Genomic DNA, 24246 nt, shown 5'->3' on the forward strand with positions numbered 1-24246 from the left:
CATGAAATATATATTTAGTAAAGAACAAATCACATCTTTTTTCCCCCTTTGGTTTTTTTTCGAGACAGGGTTTCTCTGTGTAGCCCTGGCTGTCCTGGAACTCACTCTGTAGACCAGGCTGTCCTCGAACTCAGAAATTCGCCTACCTCTGCCTCCCAAGTGCTGGGATTAAAGGCGTGTGCCACCACCACCTGACACAAATCACATTTTAAGGTTGGAGAGTTAGCTTTCAAGAGATACAAGTAACTAGCACTAAAATAAAAATAATACTTTCTGTCTTTCATCAACAGAGATGATGAAAGACAAAAGGGGAAACGGGAAGGACAGCCTGATTTCCTGATTCAGGAAGAAGGCTCTGTGGGGAAAGCAAGCCTAGAGCCCTGTGTTCAGTCCTGGCCCACCCAGCTTCCACAGGGTTCCATAGCACCCCTACCCAACAGAGAGAGAAGGCCTGGATAATTCACAGCTGTATGTGAAACATATGGCCTTCCCTTACATACACTTAGTTTCTTTGCTTGTGTACTGGAATATTCCATTTCAAAACCTTCAATGGTCAAAGTCTGAAACTGGACATTTCCAAACCCGTGAGACATTAAACTCCCTGTAAAGTAAGTGTTATCTTCCAAAGCAGGAGCTACTGCATCTGTTTAGGTATTACCATGTCTGCTTTCCCTACAACAAATGGTTCCGAGGATTAAAACTAAACTGGTGTCTTCTATCCCCTGGGAATGATGCTTTCACAATGACTTAGTCTGTGTGTGGTGCTTTTCAGCTTTAAGGTCAACATAGAGGTTTTGTTAGTATACATTAGGAGAGAAATTACTTTCAGATTCTGTTGGTAGAATTACTTCTACAGTATAAGCAATATCATGACATAGTCACCAAACTTTGCATTATATTTTGAAATATGTTCTCTTACCATATTGTACCAGGCACTAACAATGTATTTCTCCTCCATGTCTCTTTGACTCTTCGTTTTCTCATATTCTTTCTGAAGCATAACCACATGTAAAGATACAAATGAGTTCAATATAAAAAATATTTGCAATTAATTGTCTAAACCAAAGAATACAATTGTATGCTATAGCAGGGCAGTATTTTACGGTGCAGTGTAGACTGACCTCTAATGAGTGGAAGAGTCGGTCCCGTTCCTGCAGTTGATTTTTAAGAGCTTGAATTTCTGGTGCTGCTCCTTGATTCTGTTTAGGGTCTAATGTACGGATAACCTGCAAAAACATAAGAAAAACAAAGCATACATATATATATTCACACAGAGAACATAAAAATTAAAACAGAAACAACCCCCCTCAAACGCTAAGAATCTAGCATCTAAGAAAGCAGTCTTAAGAGTGAAAATGAGGCAGAGGATACAGCCCAGTGCTACAGTGCATGCCTAATACACATGGGGCCCTAGGTCAATCCCCACTACTGAGCTAACGTGTACACAGCTATAGATATCACTACCATAGCATGCATGAAGTTCTGTTACTAATTCCTAGCATCCCTATCCCAATCAAAGAAAGCAGAAAAGAAAAATATGCAAAAGCTATCAAGGACACCTAAGAATGTAAACGAATGGAGTAAAATAAAAATTCTGCAAATTTCCAATGACACAGACAGAAGAGCCATTCTGGATTACTGGACATTGCTGAAGAGATGCTAAAGAGATGCTATTCACAGCTCTGTCTGTTTTATTGCAGCTAGCTCTGGGTATATAACCAGAAAGGCACACAGGGTGACTCTTACACAGGCCTGTCTCTTCTGTGAGTACTATGCTTGAGGCATGAACATGGGATGCGATTCTACCTGACTCATTACAAATTTCTGGGAGAGAGGTCATTTTGTTCTTCACCAATAGTTTTATTATCAAAATGTTCAAACAGACAGACCTTCATATAGTTCAAATCCATTTATTTTTGAGTTGGATTTACCAATTGGTAAGCTGTCATGTATGTTCTCCTCCCAACACTCTCTTGTGTGTTAGAAAGAATTCAGTCGCAATGACACACAACCCTTAGATGGTTCAGTGTGCACATCCTTCAAGCGTTCTACACCAGTTCTATAAAATGGCCAGTATTTAGCCTATGTCTATATTTCCCACTTTTTTTTTTCCCCGAGACAGTGTTTCTCTGTATAGCCCTGGCTGTCCTGGAACTCACTCTGTAGACCAGGCTGGCCTAGAACTAAGAAATTTGCCTGCCTCTGCCTCCCAAGTTCTGGGATTAAAGGTGTGCGCCACCACTGCCCGGCCATTTCCCACTTTTATAGGCGGAGGATTGAGGACCTCCTTGTGCATGCTAGGAAGGCACTCTACCCATGAGGCACATATCCCTACATCTCTTTGTATCTTTCTCCTGAGACATGGTCTTAGTAAATTGTTCAGCCTGACTTTGAACTTTCTTGGCCTTATGAAGTAGCTGGAATCCCTTGGCCGAGGTTCGTCTTATAACTGATTCTTTGTCCTCAATTTTGGATTCAGAGATTGATGCAGTCTACCTGGCAAGCATGATCCCTTAATACCCCTCAAAGCTGGGCTTACACATATGTGCAATGATGCCCAGTTGTATGTGACTGCTGGCGATCTGAAATGAGGTCCTGATGCTTATGCATCGAGCACTTTATTCACTGAGCTGTCTGCCCAGCTCTCATAATACTGCCTGCCTTTTATCCCCAATCCTGGATTATCTGATAGTAATTTACTGACTTTTAAAAAGAGATATTTGTTTTACATGTATGTAGGTACATCAGAAGAGGGAATAGGATACAATGGAACTACAGCTATAGATGGGTGTGAGCTGTCATGTTGAGTACTAGGAATTGAACCCAGGACCTCTGGAGGAGCAGTCAGTGCTCTTAACCACTGAGCCATCTCTCCAGTCCTTTCAAAAACATTATTTAACTTGCTCTAACAGCTTCATGTTTTCCCCCTCCAAGAATGAAGAGAGCTCTAGAAGACACTTAGATTCAGGTTAATCATTCATGATGATGCTATTCCATCAGGAAGCATCAATTCTAGGCCGTAGCATTCATTATACATTATTAATATCCTTTTATTAGAGTTTTTAAAAGATTTACTTATTTTGAGGGATTTGATTCCCAGCAGCTTATATGACTGCACCATGTGATTATATGCACCATGTATCACAGATGTCAAAAGTAGATGTCTGGGAATTGGAGTTACAGATAATTGTGAGCCACCATGTTGGTGATAGGAACTGAACCGGGTTCTCTGCAATAACAAGTGCTCTTAGCCACTGAGATATTTCTCCAGCCCCTTAAATTTTTGTAAAAATAAAGATTTGCTTTATGTGAGTATGGGTGTTTCTCTAGCATGTACACATGTGTATGTATCACCTGCATGCCTGGTGCCCATGGGAGCCAGAATGGTCACTGGAGCCCCCTGGAGCTGGAGTTACTCAAAGTGGTAATCTGCCATGTGGGTGCTTGGAGCTAAACCTGGGTCCTCTGCACAAGTAGCAAGTGCTCTTAATTGCTGAGCCATCTCAGCCTCTTAAAACCTTTTTTAGGCCTACATAGTTTAATGATTTTTTTTAACCATGTCATTTTCATGCATGTATGTCATTCACTGTACTCTGTCCTTAGCAAGGGAGATGGCTAGTTGGTAAAAGTGATTGCTGTCAAGCCCGAGTGCCACCCCTGGAAGCTACATGGCAGAACAAGAGCGCTGGCTCTCGTACCTCGTTCTTGTTTGTTCTTGTCTGTTCATACACATACGCCATTCAGCTCTGTTTTCCCTGTCGTGTGTTGCTGACTCTAACCACTGCTACCGTGGTGCTGTTGCTTATCTTTACATAGTGTCATTTTCTTCTTGCCAATCAATTTGTGGAGGGGCCTGTTTTGATCACTACTTCTTGCTTAGGATCTTTCTCTGCTTAGAAGGCTTCTTTGATGATTTTCTATGTAAGAACATGTCATATGGATACTATACTTCCAGGCTAGAGGACAGCATCGCTGGGAAGAAAACAAGATAGTTACAAGTCCATACTCACACTCTTGGCCTTCTCTAAGTATTTTTTATAGCGTTCTTCCATTTGCTTCATTTCTTCTTCTTTCTTCCGTAAAGCCTCTTGCAATTCTTCAATTCTTAAGGCTGTCCATAAAAGATGACCATAAAAAATTAAAATTTAATTACATTAAATTTAAATTTATTTATTAATAAGTAATATTTCAGAGACTGGTCCCTCTCTATAATACATACATAATTATATATATATAATTTTCTCTTTAAAAATTAATCCATATTGTTATTTTACTAAAATCTTCTTTAATAAGTAAACAAAACATCAGAACTAAATTACATAAAGTAAAAAGTATCTATTGATGGATAAATGAATAAACAATATCACAATTTGATCTTTTTTTGTTTGTTTGTTTGTTTTTTAAAGATTTATTTATTTATTATATGTAAGTACACTGTAGCTGCCTTCAGACACTCCAGAAGAGGGTACCAGGTCTTGTTACGGATGGTTGTGAGCCACCATGTGGTTGCTGGGATTTGAACTCAGGACCTTCAGAAGAGCAGTCAGTGCTCTTAACCGCTGAGCCATCTCTCCAGCCCCAATTTGATCTTTTTAAGTCTTAAATCTGATACATGCCATAGAGACTTAATGTTAAGTGAAAAAGAACGACATTCTATGCGTAGTGAAATAAGTAGGCGTGACAGTACAAACACGATGCTGCTTGTATGAACTTCTTAAATAGTTCAGTGCAGAGACAGAGGGTAAAGCAGTGGCTAACCCAGGCCGAGCAGAGGCAGAAGCAGCTCCAGGTGAGTGGCTGCAGTGACCTGCAGGTGGGCAGTGTGAGGCTCACACACTATTTAATTCACTCTACCGTATTCTTAAAGTGGCCACCTGCTCCTATGTATATTTTGCTCTACCTTAAAATTAAAGTTTGCCATTTCACTTTCATAAAATAAAGCTAATTACAGTTATAAGTACCAAAAAAAAGTATATGTCCAGAGCTAACATCACAATTACCTTGAAAATATTTAGCTTCATATGATATCCATTACAATCCACAGGTAAAGAATTTATAAAATTAGTGCTTTAAGAAATAAGGCAAATTCTTAAAATTTTCTATTATTATTTTGTGTGTGTGTGTGTGTGTGTGTGTATCTGCACCTGAGTACAGATGCCCACAGGGCCAGAGGCATTGGATCCTCGGAAACTAAAGTTATAGGTACTTGTGAACCTGACATTGGTGCTGGGAACCAAACTTTGGTCTCCCACAAGGACAGAAAGAGTGCTTTGCTTTGAGCCAGCTCTCCAAAACCTGACAACTTCTTTTTTAATAAACTATTTTAAATATTTTTATATTATTTTCTTAAGCACATGAGTATGTGCCTATTTGAGTATATGTCAAATGTGTGTGGGTATCATAGAGGCCAGAGAGGGTGTTGGAGTCCCTGAGGTTTGAGTTACAGGGGTTGTGAGCCACCCAATGTAGGTTCTGGCAATCAAACTCTTATCTTCTGGAAGAGCAGCAAGTACTCTTAACTATTAAGTCATCTTCTCTCTTTAAGGGAAATTCTAAGTGGCTGGAATACCTAAAAGAACTATTTAGAGAAACAAGTTACATAAATTCGTTATCTCTAGAACAGTGTATGGCTAATGATGCTATTAGGAAAAACTCACAGCTGTTGTTAAATCTTGGCTCGAGATCTTCAATAATGGCTCTCTTTTTCTGCAATTCATTGTTGGCTTCATGCAGCTTCTCTCTGCAACAAAATATGTGACTATATCAACACTCACTCTTGTTTTTGCGTCCACTTCTCTTTCCTGTGCTGGAGATCCAATTTAGTACTCACTCATGCTACACAAGTTCTCTGCTTTGGCTACATGCTTAGCCCTTGCTTCTGTATTCTTTTTTTTTCATTTTGAACTAAAAATTTATTATATTTAAAATAGACTTGCATTGCACACAAGTTCTTTGAAAAAAGATAAACAGGGCTGGTGAGATGGCTCAGTGGGTTAGAGCACCCGACTGCTCTTCCGAAGGTCCAGAGTTCAAATCCCAGCAACCACATGGTGGCTAACAACCATCCGTAACAAGATCTGACTCCCTCTTCTGGAGTGTCTGAAGACAGCTACAGTGTACTTACATATAATAAATAAATAAATCTTTAAAAAAAAAAAAAAAAAAAAGAAAAAAGATAAACAGACTAAAGCTTTTGTAAAAAGGCAAAGCCCAGCTCTTCTGGTTTGAATCAACAACTTCATCTATATAAAACATATATGAAGATCTTCATGTTTTAAAAATAAGGACATTGTAAAAATTAAATTTCAACCTCTGAAAAGCTTTTCAATGCAAATTTTGTTGCCAAAAGTAAATTGCTAGAAACATAGATTTAAAAGAAGGAACATCACAGAAGACAGAGATATACACAACTTGAACAGCCTCACAGATAACGCAGAACAGTAAGTCAGATTCTGTTGATGACAAATCCAGCTTCAAAAGCTAACAAAAGCGATGGAGCTCAGCACTGTGGCTGATACAGAGATGTAGGCAAATCAACCGGGAGGAGGAAGGGTGAATTCTGTTAAATGTTCAACTAGGTTATCTGTATTTGAAGGTAAATATTCACTAACCTATATGTCTAAAAACTTAGGATATATAAATTACTATATAAAAGTTATGTTCCAAAATATAAAAGAATAAACAGTAAGCTTTTCTCCTGTAAAAGTTGAATAATAATGTGATATATAATTCATCCTCTAACTTATTCAGTATAGCACTATATAATTTGTGCCACATATTAAATAATAACTGAGCTTTTTGTTATATCTATTTCTAATGCTTTTCAAAGCATAATACTTTAATAAGTCCCTTCCTATCTTTTTTTTTTAAAGGGAAAATGTCTCATTGTGTAACTCTGGTTACCTGTAACTCACTACACAGATCAAGCCGGCCACCCACCTACCTCTGCCTTGCCTCCCAACTACTGGGAATAAAGGCATGCATTGCCATGCCTGGATCTTTTTCTTTTTCAGCAAATTATTTTTCAAGGTCTAATTATCATACACACACACACACACACACACACACACACACAGAGTATCTAATGTATATGACAGATATATATTTAATTATATACACATATGTGTATACGCACATATATAATCTTAAAGAATAAAATACGCATAGTGAGCAGTCAAAAGATTAAAAATGAAAAGTCTTCCTAAAGCCTTAGACGTCACACATCTCTCTTCTTCTCAGGGTAATCCATGTCCAGATCAAATGTCCTCCTGAGTCCCATGATGGTTTACTGCCTTTATTTTACTCCTCAGCAACGTTACTTCTGTCTAGCATTTTACTTACTGTAGTAATTACTAACTACACGTCTGCTAAAGGTTTCCTAGTATATGTGGACAGCGTTATCTAGAAATCTCAGGTATGTACAGTAGAACTGCTCTGTTACAGAGTATGTACATGTTCAGGTTGAAGAGGCTGCTGAGCAATACTCAGCACTCAATGCTAATTACTATTGCTTAACTTTAGCAATAATTCTCATTACTGATTTAATTTTTAAAACTAATTTGGTATGTTTAAAACTGGTCTCTAGTACAGTTTTAAATCTGTCCATGACTTCTGCGAGGTCTGTGGTGAGTCGAACAGTCTTTCAGAAGGTAAGTTCTAATCTCTAGTACTGTGACTGTGACACCGTTTGGAAACGGGATCTTTGTAGTTAACACTGAACTGGAGGTTGTGCTGGGCCAGGGCACACTCTGAACCCAACTGCTGTTGTCCTTAGAGGAAGGTCCATGTTTTTCCCTAACTGTGGTTTCACTTCCCATGGTTCCAGTTGCTTATGGCCAGTTGAAGTCAAACTATTAGCCCCAGACAGGAATAAGTTTTAAGTTCTATGATGTGTGGAGTTATATGGTCAACTTGCATGTGTCCTGTTGTGCTCTCTCCCTGACATGTCAATTATCCCTTTGTCCTCACAGCCATTGTGTAGGTTATCCACCACTAGTTACTTAGTAACCATGTTGGTTATTAGTACAGCTGTTTTAGGACAGTGTTAAAATTGTTCTACTGTATAAGTAAACTATTACCAGAGGCATTTGTCTATAGGAAAGAACCCCAAAAGTGTGGAGTTCTGAACTACCAGTGAATTCAGGCATTCACCAAGCATCTCAGAAGAGATCTTGAGGATGAGGGAAGCACTCTACAGAAAGACTGTCAAGTGAAAACAGAGGCTGCCAAAGAAACAGCAAGGCCTGCCCACTGCTACCAGAACTAGGAGGTGGCCTGGGCAGGCTTTGCCTTTCATCTGCTAGGACACCAATCTGTCAACAACTGGATTTCAATTTTGCTGGCTCTAAAACTGTGAGAAAATAATTCTGTTCTCTTAGCCCCTTTATTTGTGGTAATGTTTTGCAACAGACACAAGAATCTAACACAGGCTCTGTCTTCACTAAAATATCCTGTCTAATGAAGATTCTTAGCGTGTGCACAACTGAACACACAGCAATGGTTAAAGAGCAGATTTCTGACTCAAAGCATTCCACTTCTGTCAGAGAGGAATGGACAATTCAAAATTACAAGATTTGCTACGCTCTCAGTCTGGGTAATCTTACAAAGGTTAGAAAGCTGCATTGTTCAGTACACTAAGAATCTGTCTATATTAGACTTTCTCAGCGGCTAGGAATCTATCTCATCCAATATATTAAAAAAAAAAACCCTATATAACAAACATCAAACTTTCAGGAACACAGTATCTTTCCAACTGTAAAAGAAAAGCCAAACATCTCTTTGGTGTGGAGAATGCCTATTTTAACTTAATTAGCAGCTACTAATTCATAGCCTTCCTACAGTTAATGCCTGCAGGCAATTTTGCAGAAAAATGATAGGTTAAAATGTTACTGGGCATGAGAAAAATTATTAAAGATTTCTCCAGGAGGGTCAAAAGTGATACTTAAATTTCTTATTTCATCTTTTAAGTCACAAAGTCCTACTTAAAATGACTGTAAGTCAAAGGCTTACTTGAAGAAACTGTACTGACAAACATTCTACTTTTAAAAAGTTTACTTGTTGATGTTTCTAACACAGTCCATACAGCGAAGGCTCAGGGAACATGGAGGGAGAGGGGAGTGGAAGATTTTAAGAGCCAGAGGAGTAGGACATTTGCTTCAATATAGCTTCTAAAAATCAAAACAAAACAAAACAAAACAAAAGACATGAAAGGGAGTTGGGCAGGGAGAAGGTGTGAGGGAGGAGTGTGGGACAGTGTGCATGATCAAAACACACTGTAGGGATTTCTCAAACGACTTATAGAACTATATTTTTAAAAAGTTTACTTAAGAGGTCTGAATCCCCATAGGAGGAACATCAATGAACTAATCAGTAAGTACCTTAGAGCTCCTTGGAACTAAACCACCAATCAAAGAAAACACATGGTGGGGCATGTGGCTCTAGCTGTATATGTATATGAGGATGACCTAGTTGGTCATCAATGGAAGGAGAGGCCCTAGGTCCTGTGAAGGTTCTATGCCCCAGTATAGGGGAATGCCAGGACTGGGAATGGGAGTGGGTGGGTTGGGGAGCAGGGTGGGGGGATAGGGGATTTTTGGAGGGGAAACTATTAAAGGGGATAACATTTGAAATGTAAATAAAGAAAATATCTAATAAAAAATGAATGTATGGCTGGCAAACTGTAGTCTATGGGTGCAAGGAAGAAGGGCACCTGCTCCCATACATGAAGGACTTCTGCAGCACAGATGGAACTACTAGCAATAGCACTGTCTACAGCTGTATTTGGAGCTGAGAGGCTGCAACAGAGGCCAGGACTTCTACAGCCTCAAATAACTACCATCTGGCCTGTCATAGAAAAAGGCTGTGAATAATATGAATATTCATAGTATGAATATTATAACAAAGATAGTAAGTCCTAAAGTTTCAGCTGAGAAAACAGCCCTAAAATCTTTTGTTCTGGAGTCTCACACTGTTGCCTAAGTTGGCCTGACACCAGCAACAGTTCTCCTGCCTCAGTCTCTTGACTGCAGGTGTGAGTCAACAGGCCCAGCTCACAATCACGGAACTGATGTGTGGGCATTTGGGTAGAAATGCTTCTGTAGTCACTGCCAGCAGGCAGTGCCCTCCTGTACCTTCAAGGACCACTTATGCCCTAGTCTACACCCTCTGTACCCATAACAAAGTGCTTTGGCTCTGTAATGTGAAGAAACTCAACAGGTTGTCTACTTACAGATGTTCTTCAAGCTTCTTTTTTAGAAGAACTGACTGAAAATGGAAAATAAAAATTAGCTCATTATTTAACACTTTAACTAACAAATTATTTTATAAATATTAAAGACTATATAGTAAATTACTGGGAGTAAGTGCTCAGTAATTTATTTGGTCAAAGAGCTCAAAACCCAATGTACCTCAACTTTCTCCTCTTCGATAAAAGAGCAGAATAGGAGTAAGAGATAGACAGAAACTAGATAAATTCTCTATACAGAGAAAAATGAATTTTTATAAGCTACTTATATAGAGACCCAAATATTCCTGGATTCAGTACCCAAGTAGTAGCTAACAATAAATTTTTCCTACCCTCTTTGTTTGCACTATGATAAAGTCTCAGATTTGCTGCCATATTTTAATTGATGACAAGTAATGTACTTGATGGCAGGGAAATATAAAGGGTACAACAGTAAGATGCTGAGAATGGAGTTTTGACTTGGGGTATTTTTATAAAGGTCTTCTGAAAAGCAGGAATTTAAAATTTACCTAAAAATAAGCAAAGAAGACATTTAACAAAAGACTATTAGGTTTCATAGTTTGACACATATAAATGTAGATATTAATAATGGATTTTTAAATTATGTGATAAATGACACTCAAAACCAATTAATGTAGGCTTATAAAACAAATTGCTCAATTTCTTAATAACAGTAACAAGGAGAAGGAAAAGCCCTCTAATTTTTAGTTGCCCTCTTTAATGAAAACCAACATATATATTTACTCATGTCTGCCTACTTTCTGCCATGTAGGGAAGGCCTGCAATTCACCATGTACAGAGCCCAGTTTGCCTTGAGCTTATGACTCTCCTCCTAAATGTAGGAGGGGCTGGGGTCTTAGGTGTATTCATGCATATGCTTGATTTTATTCAAGTCAATTGTAACACAGCTTTGGGATATTTCACATCGTTTTCATTATGACAATTGTAATTAGACCAAAATCCTCTACTGCTATTTCCAAGCCTACAGAAAGATAAAAGATAATTACTAGCTTTTAATATTTATTCATTTTTAAATAATTGTTTTTTCTCTCTTTGCTAAGAGGATGAAATGGAAATATTAAAAATTCTTGACATGTTTTGATTAAATCCTAAAAAATTATTTTGAATTATTACAATTTGCATAGTGAAATAACTAAATACAAGGCCAATATGCCAGACATCAACTAAAGCCTGTTATATACATCATACAAACCCCACAACACTAATATTAGCCCCACCGTACAACTGAGGAAGCTAAGCCAAAGCACATGTAGTTATTTCTGCCTGGGATGGCAGAGACCCCAAGTCCTAGGCACAGTTCCCTTCCCATGCATCCTGTGGTCAGTGATTCCAACTGAAGACTGTACCTATCAAAATGTATGACTGGAGAAGACTAGATTATAAAAGGAAGCCTGTATCAAAATAAATTACATAAATGAATTAATAGAGAGAGCGTTTCTACATTAAGATTTTGATATACTTTAAGAATTCTCATTGTAAAGATCATATATTTATAAAGCAAGTAATCTTAGCACATTCAGTTTTCATGAGTCCTACTCTAAAATTTTAGTATTACTGACTATAATACCAGATATAGTATACAATTTAAAAACTTCTTAGTATATGGAAATGAATAGGAAGCCATACTTACAATAGCCTTGAGCAGAAACCATGCCAAGAGACAGAGAGGACATATTAGTATGAAGCAAACACAGCAGCCAAGAGAAGGAACCATTTAGTAATTCATGAACAGAAGTAAAAAGATATGCATTTTTCAGAATTGTACATTTCTCTTTCTTCTATGGTCTCCTCATCCTGTCTTGTTCTCTGAAGTTTTATTTACTGTGGCTAGCTCAAATTATCCACATGACTGGATATAACAATGAATTTCTGCTTCCATGCTAAAAACAAATGACATAAAAATAATAATAAAAATGTGCAGACCATCACACTCTGACTTAAGGTTATAAGAAAAAGCTGTTTTGATAACAGAAAAGGCAGCAATTATGTCTTCTTTAGAGAGAAGGAATCAGGCCTAGAGGTTGCTCTATGCATCACACCCGAGATGCAACACTATAGGTTATTGAGGAGAAAAGAGAAAAACATCAAAAATCTAATGGGGTAAAAGAACTACATACCCTGAACTAAACTAATTATTTCTCTAAGGAATCTGGAGTCTTCAAAACAGAAAAAAGCTTCCACCTGATTCTTGTGTGCAGAGAACGTGGCGGGAAATCTTGCTTAGATTTGAGGTAGGCAGTTAAAAGGTGACCAGTTTATGCAAATATTCACCTCTGAAGTACAAGCCCTAAAGCACTGGCACACACGTCTAATTAGATTTATCACAGCGATACTAAGCTATGCCAAGTTCCTTTAAAGAACAACCCTTCATGTTTTGGTTTAAGCGCGAGGCCCCACACATGGTCCCTGCTGCATGATTGCATTTAGTTAGCTGACACCTCGCCATGCTTGCCTCCTGTGCACCCTTTTTTCCCCTTTCTACCAAAAACAAATCCACAACAGCCACCTCAAAGTTTTCAGGCCCAAATGAATTTTACATATTGGTTAAAGGGATCTAGAGATGTCAACAAATTAAGAACTACCACATCCTATGATCCACTTCTAAGATGCTGCCAATTAAGCTGTTATTACAGTATACTAATTTCACTTCTTTGAGATTTTCCGTTTATACATGTTTTTTAAAAGCATGACATTGGGTATGGGTATGGCTATTTGTAGTAGAACACTTGATTTGGATCCTAGAACCACAACAATTTTCTTTTAAAAAAAAAGAAAAAGAACAACAACAACAACAACAATAACAACAAAAGGCTTGGTATTTTATACTAGTTCCATGTTAATAAAGGTTAAAAACAATGTTGAAAATGACAGCACTTGTAAACTTATCTGGGAAACTAAAACAATTACAAACTCATTAAGAAATAAACTAAATAATAAATCAAACTGACACATTGATGATCTAAATAAGATGTATGTGTAGACAAAGCAACTAAGTCTAATGCCTCGAGGGCTTTGATATTTATCTAAAGGTGATTTACTTAACGCTCGTCTGTTTTCAGATGTTGTGTCAATAAGGATGGAGAAGATTCCTCCATCTGACTCATCAATGGAAACACTCCAGGAAGTTTAAACTCAAATGTCTGAGACTACAGTCAAAGTGCACTGGCAGCAGAGAACAAGGCTGATTTATTAACATTTAACCTCCCTCTTCTTTACACTGTTCTTTAATATCTATGTGCTTTAGTTTTATTGTGTATGCTTTATCTAGTATAAAGGATTTGCCAATTATAACTTGTCTATTGCTGCCAGAGACTGTCGACTAGGCGCTTCTGAGCGCTGTGAACGGTGGTTAGTGCACGAGATGCTATAAGCCATTATCTAATATCGCACAGGCACTAGTCCAGAGAGTGCCAACAGCAGAGGAGAGCTATGACAGAGATATGCAGAGTGATAAAGAATATAAAGAGGTCAGTGTGGATTCAGAAGCTCAGAAATGATAGGACACTAGTGATGGCATTATTTTCTTAAATACCCAGTTTATATTAAAACTTTCTTCTTGGGCATGCCTTTACATTTCTTTTCTGTCAATTTACTATATTGGCTGATAAATACAAGTGAACTTTCAGTTTCTTGCAGAGTCAATTTAATAAGGAATGCCACTGAAAGGAAAAATGGTATTTCTTCCCTATCACCAGTATAACTCTAAATTATTGGATGTCATAAAATAAAAAAACTGAAGCTGGGCCTGAGAAATGGCTCAATGATAAAGGCATTCACCACCAATTCTAACGACACACGGAAGCAATAACTCCCACAAGCTGTCTTCTGACCTCCAAAGGTGAGCTGCCGAGTACATGGGTACACACACATATATGCCTCCACAACTTACACACATTTTTAAAAAAAGTATCAAAACTACAGGTTTTCCCAGGTTTGCGCAACTTTTGGAGCATGGTTGGAACATATCAAAACTTACATCTTCTGCTTTTGAACCTTGATCCTGCAAAGATTTTTGCAGTTCTTCTACTTGTGACTGTACTTCTAGAAGTCTCTGATTCACAAGCCTGAAAAGTAAATGCATATTAATTCTCCAAGTGTATCTTTTCCCCTTTGGTGGTCACACTGATTTCATCCAAAGCATCACTAGCAAACTATGGACTCAGTTGTAACTGTAATAACCCAGGCGCAGTTGGTTGTAGCAGCATTGTGTACATGCAATAGCACAGGCAGTTGGTTGTAGCGGCACTGTGTAAATGCAATAGCACAGGCACAGTTGGTTGTATTGACACTGTATAACTGCAATAGCACAGGCACAGCTGGTTGTAGTGATACTGTGTAACTGCAATAGCACAGGCACAGCTGGTTGTAGTGACACTGTGTAACTGCAATAGCATAGGCACAGCTGGTTGTAGTGACACTGTGTAACTGCAATAGCACAGGCACAGCTGGTTGTAGTGACACTGTGTAAATGCAATAGCACAGGCACAGCTGGTTGTAGTGACACTGTGTAAATGCAATAGCACAGGCACAGCTGGTTGTAGTGACACTGTGTAACTGCAATAGCACAGGCACAGCTGGTTGTAGTGACACTGTGTAAATGCAATAGCACAGGCACAGCTGGTTGTAGTGACACTGTGTAACTGCAATAGCACAGGCACAGCTGGTTGTAGTGACACTGTGTAACTGCAATAGCACAGGCACAGCTGGTTGTAGTGACACTGTGTAACTGCAATAGCACAGGCACAGCTGGTTGTAGCAGCATTATGTACATGCAATAGCACAGGCACAGTTGGTTGCAGTGACACTGTGTAACTGCAATAGCACAGGCACAGTTGGTTGTAGTGACACTGTATAACTGCAATAGCACAGGCACAGCTGGTTGTAGTGACACTGTGTAACTGCAATAGCACAGGCACAGCTGGTTGTAGTGACACTGTGTAAATGCAATAGCACAGGCACAGTTGGTTGTAGTGACACTGTGTAAATGCAATAGCACAGGCACAGCTGGTTGTAGTGACACTGTGTAACTGCAATAGCACAGGCACAGCTGGTTGTAGTGACACTGTGTAACTGCAATAGCACAGGCACAGCTGGTTGTAGTGACACTGTGTAACTGCAATAGCACAGGCACAGCTGGTTGTAGCAGCACTGTGTAACAGCAATAGCACAGGCACAGTTGATTGTAGTGACACTGTGTAACTGCAATAGCACAGGCACAGCTGGTTGTAGTGACACTGTGTAACAGCAATAGCACAGGCACAGCTGGTTGTAGTGACACTGTGTAACTGCAATAGCACAGGCACAGCTGGTTGTATTTATACTGTGTAACTGCAATAGCACAGGCACAGTTGGTTGTAGTGACACTGTGTAACTGCAATAGCACAGGCACAGCTGGTTGTAGTGACACTGTGTAACTGCAATAGCATAGGCACAGCTGGTTGTAGCAGCACTGTGTAACAGCAATAGCACAGGCACAGCTGGTTGTAGTGACACTGTGTAACTGCAATAGCACAGGCACAGCTGGTTGTAGCAGCACTGTGTAACAGCAATAGCACAGGCACAGCTGGTTGTATTTATACTGTGTAACAGCAATAGCACAGGCACAGCTGGTTGTAGTGACACTGTGTAACAGCAATAGCACAGGCACAGCTGGTTGTAGTGACACTGTGTAACTGCAATAGCACAGGCACAGCTGGTTGTAGCAGCACTGTGTAACAGCAATAGCACAGGCACAGCTGGTTGTATTTATACTGTGTAACAGCAATAGCACAGGCACAGCTGGTTGTAGCAGCACTGTGTAACAGCAATAGCACAGGCACAGCTGGTTGTAGTGACACTGTGTAACTGCAATAGCACAGGCACAGCTGGTTGTATTTATACTGTGTAACTGAAATAGCACAGGCACAGCTGGTTGTATTTATACTGTGTAACTGCAATAGCACAGGCACAGTTGGTTGTAGTGACACTGTGTAACTGCAATAGCACAGGCACAGTTGGTTGTAGTGACACTGTGTAACTGCAATAGCATAGGCACAGCTGGTTGTAGCAGCACTGTGTAACAGCAATAGCACAGGCACAGCTGGTTGTAGTGACACTGTGTAACTGCAATAGCACAGGCACAGCTGGTTGTAGCAGCACTGTGTAACAGCAATAGCACAGGCACAGCTGGTTGTATTTATACTGTGTAACAGCAATAGCACAGGCACAGCTGGTTGTAGTGACACTGTGTAACAGCAATAGCACAGGCACAGCTGGTTGTAGTGACACTGTGTAACTGCAATAGCACAGGCACAGCTGGTTGTAGCAGCACTGTGTAACAGCAATAGCACAGGCACAGCTGGTTGTATTTATACTGTGTAACAGCAATAGCACAGGCACAGCTGGTTGTAGCAGCACTGTGTAACAGCAATAGCACAGGCACAGCTGGTTGTAGTGACACTGTGTAACTGCAATAGCACAGGCACAGCTGGTTGTAGTGACACTGTGTAACTGCAATAGCACAGGCACAGTTGGTTGTAGTGACACTGTGTAACTGCAATAGCACAGGCACAGTTGGTTGCAGTGGCACTGTGTAACTTCAATAACACTGGCAGTTTCTTATCATAAGTAAAGACTATGTACATATTATTTTTTTTGTATTATTTATAATTTCACTCTGGGGCTGGTAGAGCACTTGCCTAGCACGCATGAAGCCCTGGGTTCCATCTATGTATAAACTAGGCATAGTGGGATATGCCTGTGATGCCCAACACTTGGGGGTGAAGGCAGGAAGGTCAGAGGCTGAGGTCATCCTTATGTACAAAGTAAGCTTGAGGCCAGCCTTGTATACACTATGAGCCTATTAAAAAAATCAAACCAAACCAAACCTAACAGCCTCACTTTTGCTTTCCTCTCTCCTTCGTTGGTTGTTAAATCTAAAATGCCACTGTGGACTTTGGGATCTGGACGACCTGAGCTTTCATTTTTAAATCTGCTAACTGAAAACTACTAAATATTCTTTAGCTTCAGCTTCCTCAGTTTTAAGATGAAGTGAATAATACTATTGTAAGGATTATAAAAGGAAATTTTATGACATTTTAGTGATCATCTGGCATATTAACATATTTAATTATTTGCTACATGATACTTCAGAGATCCAAATAATTCTGCTAGGGAAAGGAGGAAAATAAATGATTCTGTTGATGACAAGATACTATCCAAAGAAAATCCTGAAGATTATACCAAACATTTTAAAAGCTGCCAAAAAAAAAAAAATTTGAGTTAGACAGCAAGATAGAAAAATCAATATCCAAAAATAGTAGTTTTTTTTTTTTTTTTTTTTTTTTTTTTTTGGTAGCTTTTCTTTTTTAAAACAGGGTCTCGCTATGCAGTCCTGGCTGGCCTGGGACTCACCATGTAGACCAGGCTAGCTTAAACTCTGAAAGATCCACTGCCTCTGCCTCCTGAGGGCTGGGATTGAAGAAATAAACTACCAAACCCTGCCAATAGGAGTTCATTTCTACACCGATAATGAACTTTCTTAGAAAGAATCCCTAAGTTGTTGAAGTCTCCAGATAACCCAGGATACAACCCATAGACTATAAGAAGTTTAACAAGCTGGAAGGCCCAAGTGAGGATGTTTCAATCCCACTTAGAGGGGGAAACCAAAGTACCATGGGAGGCAGAGGGAGGGAAGGATCTGGGTGGGAAAGGGGAGAGGGAAGGAAAAGAGGGAACAGGATTAGGCATGGGGTGGGCAGGAGAATAAGTGGAAATATGCAGCTTCTGGGGGTGGGAGATGAGGGGATCGTCTAGAAAATCCCAGAGACCTGGGAGGTGAGAGACTCTCAGGACTCAATGGGATGACAGTAGCCGAAAAGCCGAACAGTGGGGAGAGGGAACTTGAAGAGTCCACCTCCATTAGACAGACAGTGCCCCAAGTGGAAAGACGGGGTTACCAATCCACAGTCAAAATTTCTGACCCAGAACTGTTTCCATCTAAAAGAACTCCAGGGGACTGGAGAGATGGCTCAGCAGGTAAGAGCATGGGCTGCTCTTCCAGAGGTCCGGAGTTCAATTCCCAGCAACCACATGGTGGCTCACAACCACCTGTAATGACATCTGACGCCCTCTTCTGGTGTGTCTGAAGACAGCTACAGTGTACTTACATATAATAAATAAATAAATCTTTAAAAAAAAAAAAAAAAGAACCGAAGGGACAAAAATGGAGAACACACTGAAGGAATGTCTGTTCAGTGACTGGCCCAACTCGGGAGCCATCTCATGGGGAGCACCAAGACCTGACACTATTACTGATGCTATGGTGTGCTTACAGACGTGAGCCTGGCATGGCTGTACTCTCAGAGGCTCTACCAGCAGCTGATTGAGAGACTCAGAATCTTACATCCAACAATTGGACTGAAGTCAGGGACCCCTATGGTTGAATTAGAGGAAGAATTGAAGAAGCTGAAGGAGAGGGCGACCCCATAGGAAGATCAGCAGTCTCAACTAACCCAGACCCCAGTAGCTCCCAGAGACTGAGCCACCAACCAGGCAGCACACTGGTCAGAGGCCCTGACACATATATAGCAGAGGTCTACCTGGTCTAGCCTTAGTGGGAGAAGAAGTGCCTAATCCTGGAGAGACTTGAGGCCCCAGGGAAGAGGGATGTCTGGAGGGGGTAGGAGGAGCACCCTTTGAAGGCAAGGGGGAGGAGGAATGGGATGAAGAACTGAGGGAGGGGAGACCACAAGGGAGGGGCAATGGCTGGAATGTAATCAAATAAAATAATTAAATAAGTTTTAAAAAAGAACCCAGAACAGAAATTCCAACAGCTGCCACATTCTCTGACGTGCTTTGCAAACCAAACCCCAGACGTTTCTAGGAATAAAGCTAACCAAGAATATAAAATACCTGCAGAGTCAAAATTACTAAGGACAGAAACTGAAGATTCACAGAAGATGGGAAGAGCTTCCATTTGATGGAATTAATATTGCTATGCTTTCCAAAGTATCCAAAACAAGTGTGGATTCAATGCAATTCCTGTCAAAATTCCACTGGTATTATCCATAGAAATAAAGGGACCAATGCTGGTGTCATCGCTCATGTGATTAAAACAACTGGAGAATTCTAACAACAAAAAATAGCAGAGTTGGGGTATAACTAGACATACCCAACGATGTAAAAGACATTCCAGAAATGCATGTTCAGTCAACCAACTCTGGACATAAGCTCAGAATTCTTGGCAACAAAGATGACTTTTAAAACTAATGGTCCCAGAGAAATAGGTATCTACATGTGGAAGAACGAAACTTGATGCAAAAATCAATTCAAAGTTAGTCAAAGACCCTAAGATTTGTAACTTGAAAGCTATTATGAGAAAACACAGGGAAAACAGGACAAACTATCCCTGGCATAGGCAGGAAGGTCATCAACAGGAGAACAAGACTTCAGGAGGCAAAAGGAAAGAACTGACAACTTAGAGTGTATCAAATAAAAGAAAACACGAACAGGAAGCCTATGCAATGGGAGAAACACTTTGTCAGCTATTCATATGACAGGAATTAACGTGCAGCTGAAAGTATAACAAAGTAAAAACAGAATTCTAGGCCTTTAGGCCCAGGCTTGGGAATGTGGCCTTTGTAAAGGTATGCTAATCATAAAACAGATAGCGACATTTCTCTACCCACCTGCTTCCTGGGTTCAAAGAGTGCTCATTCAAAGAAAGTCACCCTGACCATTGCCAGAACCCGCTATGCAAATGTGCTTTTGTTAGGGGCTCTTAGAAACTGTCTTGAGAAATAACCCTCACAATTACCAGGTATTCCTCCTGACTCTTGTAACTTTGCACTTCCTTGTGACTCTTAACTGGTATTTTTGGTATTTTCCAACAACGCCCTTCCCACCTCCTTGAGTTGTGGTTTCTTCCTTTAAATACCCCCTTACTCAGCTACTCAGGGCGCCACGGTCCTCTACCCCTGTGTGGTGTATGACCGTGGGCCCAAGAGCGCTCTTGAATAAAAATCCTCTTGCAGTTTTCAACAAGACCTTTTCTTGTGGGTGATTTTGGGGTGTCGCCTCTCCTGAGTCAGAACGTGGGGGAGTCCTCACGTTGTGGGTCTTTCACAGCAATTTATAAAGAGATTAAAAGAAACTTTAACTAAAATCAAGTAACCAAATCATTAAAAAACAGAAGTCCCCAAAGAACAAATGCTGGAAAATATGTCTTATTTATTTATTAGTTTTATGTTTATGGGAGTTTTACTGGAATGTATGTCTGTGCACCACATGTGTTCAGTGCCCACAGAGGCCCAAAAGAGGGTGTGAGATTTCCTGGCTCTGAGACTGGAGTTATAGCCTTGTTAGATGGGAGTCACAGTCAGTATACAATTATGTTTATCACAGCACTGTTCACAAAGCTAATATTAACAGCATAGGTGGCCAACGATAGATGAATAGGTAAAGAAAACATTGAATAAGTATATTTTACTCAGCCAAAAAGAATAATGAAATTTTGTCATTTGTAAGATGGGATTGGAGGATATTGTGTTAAGTGGAACTAGAATAGAGACTGCTTTTAAGAACTAGGAAAGGCCCAAGGGATGTGTGTGTGCCCAGGATAGAGTGGGATAGGGGCGGGCAGAGAATCTGAGAACAGGCACGGTAAAAACAGACATATCGGGGTGAGAGAGATGGCTCAATAGTTAAGAGCACTGACTGCTCTTCCAGAGGTCCTGAGTTCAATTCCCAGCAACCACATGGTGCCTTTCACAACCATCTGTAATGAGATATGGTGCCATCTTCAGGGTGTGTCTGAAGACAGCAACAGTGTCCTTATACAAAACAAACAAACAAAAAAACCAAAAACAAAACAAAAAATATGATATCTAAATATAAAAACGCTATAGCAGTGTTGTGGATAGCCCTGGTGTTGCTTATATTTTGATGGTAATTCCGCTCTGCTGGGAGAGGCTGTGACCAAGGAGTGAGTCAGTACTCAGGTGGCTTCTTGTGAACCATCCCCTAATGAATAAAGGAGCCGATCACTGGGTTGGAGAGGGAAGAGAGGAAGCAGAAGAGAGTTAGGTCCTTTTGGACAGGGATAGCATGAGGACAAGCTGTAGCTACAGGTGTCTCCTGGTTTCAGTGTCGGGTCCGTCAGGATTCGCCTCCAGAGGATTTAGATTTAATAAGGCCTACAAGATTAGGATTTTAGTTGTTGTGCCCAGAGACTGAGTTACCGTTGTTTCTGAACTAAGTTTGTGTTGTGTTTTCCTTCACGTGGTGGCTCATCTGGGTTCAAGAGAGAAAGGTATGGTGGCAAAGCGTGGGTTTGCCTGATGTGCACCGCAAAGACTGTGGGGTATCTGAAGCATTGGGCTGGCGTGGTAGTGACCTGCCAGTGGAGAGATTTTGGAGCTCTGAGTCAGAGAGTCTCTGCAGGATAAGAACTGGCCGGTGCTGGGGCTGAGAATAGCAGGGTGTAGCATGGGAACTTGCCATTCTTTTTTAATATTTCCTGCAACATAGTGTAACCTACAGATGTGGGAACTAACATGTGATAATAATAATGTAATAATAATGATGATGATGTCACAGAAAACTAAGTCATTTGTATAATATAGGTACAGTATAAAAACTACCTGCTGTTTCATGAAAAGAACAATTAGTGTGTATGGGAGAAACAATATAAAAGAATTATGGATGTTTTCCCTACTAAAATAAAATTTAGAGTAGGAAGAAGCAGATCTGATCAGAATGGTTAAAATACAGAGACCAATGAGTGTAACTCAAGATACTTCCATAGTCTTCTCTAAGTTCCATTTCTCTGTGTTCTACTCTTTCTAAGCTCCCAGTGCGAAAGACAGCACATACTTCAGACCTGGAACTTGAGGAGTCAAGCTGGCCTGAGCTGGAAGGCGGCTCCCTGAAGGCTACGTCTCAGTGTCAGAGAGCATCAGACCTATGCATGCTACCCGAGTGAGAAGGCGATCAGCAAGCAGTCCTAGCCAGCCGTGAAGCCTGGAAACCACAACAATGACAGTGACAGTGACAGGCCTGGGGAGATAGCCCTCGGGATGCACCACTGGCACTTTAGCTTGGTGTAACCAAGGGCTGTGCAATTGGAGCTGAGGTCTAGTCAATGTGAACTCACGCTGTAAGCCTAGGCAGCTACTTGTGGCTGGAGAGGTTATAGGGGAGAACCTATTGCTGCCATTTTTCTTATCTTAATTAACTTCTAACTGAAATTCTGTTCCTACAGGTAAGTAAAGCCCTCACCTTATCCAAGAACCTTCATTTTAAAAGTAGATGGAGACTACTACAGTGGTTCACAACTGATCAAAGTACAAAGAATAAGTAGCCATGGGGTGCCAACCTATTAGTACATCTACAAGGCAATCCATTCACATAACATTAAGGCTAAAAAGAGCATTGAAAGACTTTAAGTGCCAGAAGACCAGGGTGCCTTCTGTGGTACAGATCTTCTAGAAACTACATCCGACTATTCATGAACTCCTCCACTCTGTACCCATGACATCTCAACAGTAGAGTTGCCTAAACAAAGACCTGAACAGTAACACCATCAGTTGACATGCCACTGTGAATAGGGAATGTCATAAGGCCTCACCCCAAAGGAAGAGCTACAGGCCATCAAGGGCTGCTGAATAGGGGAATTGCTTTTCTTCAGTGCAGTGCCCACTTTCTGACCCTTGCTAGATTATCCAATCCCAAGCGGGCAGCCCTAACCATGTGCACATAAGAACAATACTAAATGGACTCAGTAGGTTTGTATACACACGTGTAATAATAGTGATTATAGAAGAACAGGTCACGGATTTGAGAGGGGGATATGGCAGGCATTGGAGATGGAAAGGAGAGGATAGTGGGAAATGACGTAAATGCAGTACTTGTGTATGAAAAGAAAAAAGCTGAGGTGTTGGGGAGATGGCTCAGTCAGTGGTTAAGAGCACTGGCTACTTTTTCAAAGGACCTGGGTTCAACTCACAACCATCTGTAACTTTAGTCCCACGGAATCTCATGTCCTCTCTGGCCTCTGTGGGCAATGCATGCACACAGTGTACAGATATACATATAGGAGAAACACCCACATGCATAAAACAGAAATCAGTAAATCTTGAAAAATTTTGAAATTAAAATCTTGGGAGACAGACACATTGATGACACAGGCATGAAGAGCACAATTTAATAAAAACATGTCAGCTCAATAGGAGACTGATATAGCTGTCTCCTGAGAGGCTCTGCCAGTGCCTGACAAATACAGAAGTGGATGCTCACAGTCATCCATTAGACGGAGCACAGGGTCCCCAATGAAGGAGCTAGAGAAAGTACCCAAGGAGCTAAAGGGGTTTGCAGCCCCATAGGAGGAACAACAATATGAACTAACCAGCAACCCTAGAGCTCCCTGGGACTAAACCACCAATCAAAGAAAATACACGGAGAGACTCATGGCTCTAGCTGCATATGTAGCAGAGGATGGCCTAGTTGGCCATCAATGGGGGGAGAGGCCCTAGGTCTCTATGAAGGTTCTATGCCCCAGTATAGGGGAATGCCAGGGCCAGGAAGTGGGAGTGGGTGGGTTGGGGAGCAGGGGCAGGGGGGAGAGGATAGGGGATTTTCGGAGAGGAAACTAGGAAAGGGGATAATACTTGAAGTGTAAATAAAGAAAATATCTAATTAAAAAAACCAACAACATGTCAGCTCAAAAAGAAAAAAGAAAGAAAGAAAGAAAGAAAGAAAGAAAGAAAGAAAGAAAGAAAGAAAGAAAGAAAAGGGAAAGTCTGTCTGTTAAGAAAGCCAGATGTGGTGGTGCACCTTTAACCCCAGCACCCTAGAGGCAGAGGCAGAGGCAGGGGCAGAGGGGCAGAGGGGCAGAGGGGGAGGCGGGGGCAGAGGGCGAGGCGGGGGCAGAGAGGCGGAGGCAGAGAATCAGAGGCAGAGGCAGAGGCAGAGGCAGGCAGTCCGAGTTTGAGGCCAGCCTGCTC

At 40.6% G+C, this 24246-nt stretch overlaps 1 protein-coding gene across 5 annotated transcripts in view; it reads right to left on the reverse strand.

Moving 5' to 3' along the window:
- Hook3 (hook microtubule tethering protein 3) overlaps nucleotides 1-24246 on the reverse strand; it is a 98198-nt gene that overhangs the window by 12591 nt on the left and 61361 nt on the right. For 2 of the 5 annotated variants that reach the window (XM_006509148.3, XM_006509149.4), the window contains exons 16-22: nucleotides 14241-14328; nucleotides 11895-11900; nucleotides 10229-10263; nucleotides 5658-5740; nucleotides 4011-4111; nucleotides 1122-1226; nucleotides 920-991 (exon numbers count right to left, since the gene is read on the reverse strand). In XM_006509148.3, coding sequence (XP_006509211.1) covers nucleotides 920-991; nucleotides 1122-1226; nucleotides 4011-4111; nucleotides 5658-5740; nucleotides 10229-10263; nucleotides 11895-11900; nucleotides 14241-14328 — 490 coding nt within the window. Of the gene's footprint in view, nucleotides 1-919; nucleotides 992-1121; nucleotides 1227-4010; nucleotides 4112-5657; nucleotides 5741-10228; nucleotides 10264-11811; nucleotides 12145-14240; nucleotides 14329-24246 lie in introns of those variants that run through there. The other 3 variants (NM_207659.3, XM_006509150.3, XM_006509151.4) reach the window with 3 other exon arrangements.

Source organism: Mus musculus, chromosome 8 (genome assembly GCF_000001635.26).
Source record: "Mus musculus strain C57BL/6J chromosome 8, GRCm38.p6 C57BL/6J".
Taxonomy (NCBI): domain Eukaryota; kingdom Metazoa; phylum Chordata; class Mammalia; order Rodentia; family Muridae; genus Mus; species Mus musculus.